Source organism: Pterocles gutturalis, unplaced genomic scaffold, assembly GCF_000699245.1.
Source record: "Pterocles gutturalis isolate BGI_N339 unplaced genomic scaffold, ASM69924v1 scaffold21713, whole genome shotgun sequence".
NCBI lineage: Eukaryota > Metazoa > Chordata > Aves > Pterocliformes > Pteroclidae > Pterocles > Pterocles gutturalis.
The window spans coordinates 1-3708 of NW_010126134.1; the positions used below are offsets into that span (position 1 = coordinate 1).

The 3708-nt window shown below is 57.6% G+C and overlaps 1 protein-coding gene across 1 annotated transcript in view; it reads right to left on the reverse strand.

The window, feature by feature from the left end:
* Positions 1-2671: 2671 nt before the first annotated feature.
* The window catches only part of ENTPD7 (ectonucleoside triphosphate diphosphohydrolase 7), a gene marked incomplete at its 5' end in the record, with an annotated part of 3773 nt that continues 2736 nt past the window's right edge, over positions 2672-3708 (reverse strand). Inside the window, 5 exon segments of the mRNA XM_010078877.1 lie at positions 2672-2900; positions 3072-3113; positions 3115-3219; positions 3339-3424; positions 3529-3702. Coding sequence (XP_010077179.1) covers positions 2672-2900; positions 3072-3113; positions 3115-3219; positions 3339-3424; positions 3529-3702 — 636 coding nt within the window.

The following is a 3708-nucleotide window of genomic DNA, read 5'->3' on the forward strand; positions in this document are numbered from 1 at the left end:
GTCTGGCAGGGAGGGAGCCGCAGCCTGGTCCTTGCTGGGTGGGAGATGCTTTGGCTTCTGTGTGTTGTGACTGTGCTGAACTGGTCTCAGCAGGGGCCTACTGGCTCTGTGCTGGGCCTAAGCAAACCAAGCGCTTCTGCCTGAGACTATGGTTCTCTAGGTTTGTGGGGGCTCCCTTGTGGGTGCAGTTTGGTGCTAACTTCTCCTTTCTCCCTTCCCCAGCTATTTCTGCTGTTCCAGCCTCTACCGTCCCATACCAGGCAGGCCCCAGAGGTGCTGGGACAGTGGTTGGATCCACTGCCCCAGCACACCCTGAGCACTGCGTCCTGGGCCAGTGATGGCTGGGCCCCTGAACATGGCAGGCAGCACCCCTGCCTGGGATGAGGACCTGCTAATCCTGGCCCTGGGAGCAGCCATCCTACAAGGAGAAGATCCCCTCACCTGTCTGAGTGCTGCAGTCACTGAGCATCATCCTGAGAGATCTGTGTGTAGTGCCACTGACTCCTGTCCCTGCAGTGCTCACCCTGCTCCCTCCAGTGTGCTCAGCCTTAGCCCCCTGAGTGAAACCCCTGCTCCTAGCCCATGCTGCCCAGCTAGTTACCCTATCCCTGGTAATTTCAGACACCAGCTTCCCCTCTGCATGAGAAGGCAGGAGCCCATTGCATCCTCTGTTGTATGGTCAGTCCCCTGCCGTGAGGGTGGTCCTTGCTGAGAAAGATTATGGTTGTGGGTATGATAAGGGAAGTGCTGGGGTGCAGGGCAGGGGGTTCCACTGCTTGGCAGCCCGCTGGAGAGGGTTAAAGTGGTGCTGTGTCTCCTCCCACCTCAGCAGTGAGGGTGCTGCGGTGATGTCTAGGTACCACCACTCCCCCCATCCTGTGTCCAGGTTCTGAGAAGAACTGAGTAGGCGCTGTGTTTTAGGTTTCCCCTTATTTACCAGGTAATTTATATGTATTTATTTGTGTTTGTTAAATTTGTGTTGCGGAAATAAATTTTTTTCTAGTAAGCGATGCTGGAGGCAGTCACTTGCTGCTTTGAGACTGAGGAACAGTCTTGGTTTTATTCTGTCTTTTTCCCTTCCCCCTAACCCTGCTCTTGCACCATGAGAACAAGGCTGGGATCCTCAGCTGTTGAGCTGCAGGCTGGCAGCACACTGATGCATGGAAAGTTTTATCCTTGATGCCACCTGTGTACTTGTCCTGTGGGGACAGGGTCACAGGCTCACAGGCAGGCAACAGCATGTGCTAGAGGGAGAACTGGGTACCTGCCCAGACTCCCTGGGGGTAGGTGGCTGTGCCGGAGCCATCCCCGTGGCTGTGCAGCAGCTGGAGAAGCTTAGTGGCCTCTTTGCCAGACAGCTCCGTAAGACTGGCGTGGGGAATAAGGTAAAAAGCAGTGAGCAACCTCTTCCAAGGCCTGTGAGTGAGCAGTCTTGGGAGGAGGGCAGCAAAGGATGCCATCTCCAAGGATCACAACCGTTCAATTTGGATCAGTGCTTCCCTTGCTGCTGCCAAGGCAGGAGGTGAGCTCAGCTGTCCTGCTGGAATTTCAAGAGAACATTTGCTGGCAAGAAAGCACCTCCATTATCCCACCACCGTGGCACAGAGCAATGCTGTGCAGATGTACACAGGCCCCTAGTCATGCTGCTAGCCTGAGCTGTCGCTGCTGGGGAGGTGCTTGCTAAAAAGCAAAACCAGTGCTAGATGGCTCAAGGGCTTTGTTTATTGCTACAGGAATGGGAACAGCTGAGTTCAAGTAAGAAGTGACAAACTTCATTGAGTCATCAGGGGCTCCAGCCCCAGGGGAGGAAGGTTTGTGCACAGCCCAGATGTGCCTGGGGGAGTGAGCTGGGCTGGAAGGAGGTGGTTACCCCAGCGGCAGGCCCAGCCTGCGCTCAGTGGGGAGAGAACCACTGGTCCTGACACTAATGCCCAGTTAACGTGTGGGACAGCACGGAGAAGATGTGCCCAGGAGGGAATGTATGAAAGGAAACACAGCCCACTGTGATGGTGCCTTAGGAACCAATCCTTGAGCCCTCAGTGCTACGCCTGGGGCATTGGCTAGGACCACCACAAGACTGTCCTGGGAGGCAAAGTCATGGCAAAGAGGGGGACACCTCTTAAGGAACACTCCACAAAGGCTGGGCAGAGCAGCTCAGTGAAACTTGTGGTTCACCTGGTTGCTGCAGTAACTTTGCTGGTGACTGATGTTCTCCAGCCCGTGGGTTTGTAAGGGACCACAGAATATCCACCCCCCGGGTGATGAGCTGCAGCATCTCACCAACTTGCTCTGCAAACCGGTGCCGGAGTCACAGGGTGGCTCTGTGCTTCATGCCACAGCCCTGGGCTGGTCGCCTTGGTGATAGTGTCCTGCTGATCTGAGGGACCTGCCAGGGCTGCGCCTTGAGCCTGCTGGCAGCAGAGGACTTTGCTCTACACCATGTAGCAAGGCGAAGGCTGAAGGCCAAGGAAGGTAAAGATTAGGACTGGGGTGAGGCAGAGAGGAAAGCTCCAATGTCCATAACTGCCTCGGCCCCAGGCTCTGGTGCTGATGTGGAGATGAGAGTGCAGAGTTGAGAAGGTCTTTTAAGAAAGAGTCCAAGCCCTCGGAGGCCAGGCTGTCAGCCAGTCCTGGTTTTGCTGGTGCAGCTGAGCAGTGGGTACCACCTGTGTCATGGCCCATTTCCCTGGCCCGGTGGCACCACCACCTTGTCCAGCCAGAGCAGGCTGAGCTGGGCCGAGCGCAGCTGCCGGCGGTGGATGCGGCGCAGCCGCAGGAGGTAGAGGACTATGGCCAGCGCTACCACCAGGATGCAGGCGAAGAAGAGATAGTGGTTGTAGACAAAAGAGAGGCGCAACCAGGAGGCATGTGCTTGCCGGATGCTCTCCTGCTGGAGATCCCTGCGGAGAAGAGAGTTAGGACGGGCAGTGAGATGCCATTGGGCATGACCTGGGTCACGCACCGCTGCTCCCCTTGCCAGGGGTGGCAGAGCCCTCACCCAGTGCGGTAACTCCTGCTCCTCCCCAGCCACCCTTCCCTGAGTGACACCATCAGGGAGCCGAGGACAATACCTGAGTGGCAGAAACCGTGTCTTGTAGAGGATGGCTCCCATCCCGGTCGTACACCAGCTGGGCTGTGCGCAGGCTGGGGTAGTCCAGGGGGAAGTGGAAGCCCTGGTGAAGGACTTGGTACATCCAGGCCGATTTGAAGCACTGATACCTGCAGGCACAGCACATGGGAGCATCAGCCTGATGCTACCCCCTGTGCCACAGTCCCTCACCCCAGCAAAAAAACCCCCAGGAGGTCCAGCCGTGGCCCCCTTCAGCAAAGCCACTTACTTCAGCCGGTGCTGGTCAGCATGTGCGGAGTAGAGGCCACCACGGAAGCGCTGGGTCAGCACCTCCCATCGCTGGCTGCAGTACTCCTGGGGGAAGGAGAAGGCAGGGCTCAGAGCAGAGAAATGGCCCAGGCTCCCTCACAGCCCCAGAAACGGCAGCTCCCTGGCCACAAGGCTGGGGCAGCACCCACCTGGGCGGCAGAGGTGAAGGCGTGGGCACTGTACTGGCCCCCCAGGCGCAGCACATCCTCGGTGCAGTAGAAGAATTCAGAGAAGCCATAAAATTCACTGTTGCCGAAGTCGATGGGTGCTTTGTAGGCCCCCACCAGGGAGGCTTGGCTGCTGTTGGGCCCAGCCAGGAGGGGCTGCAG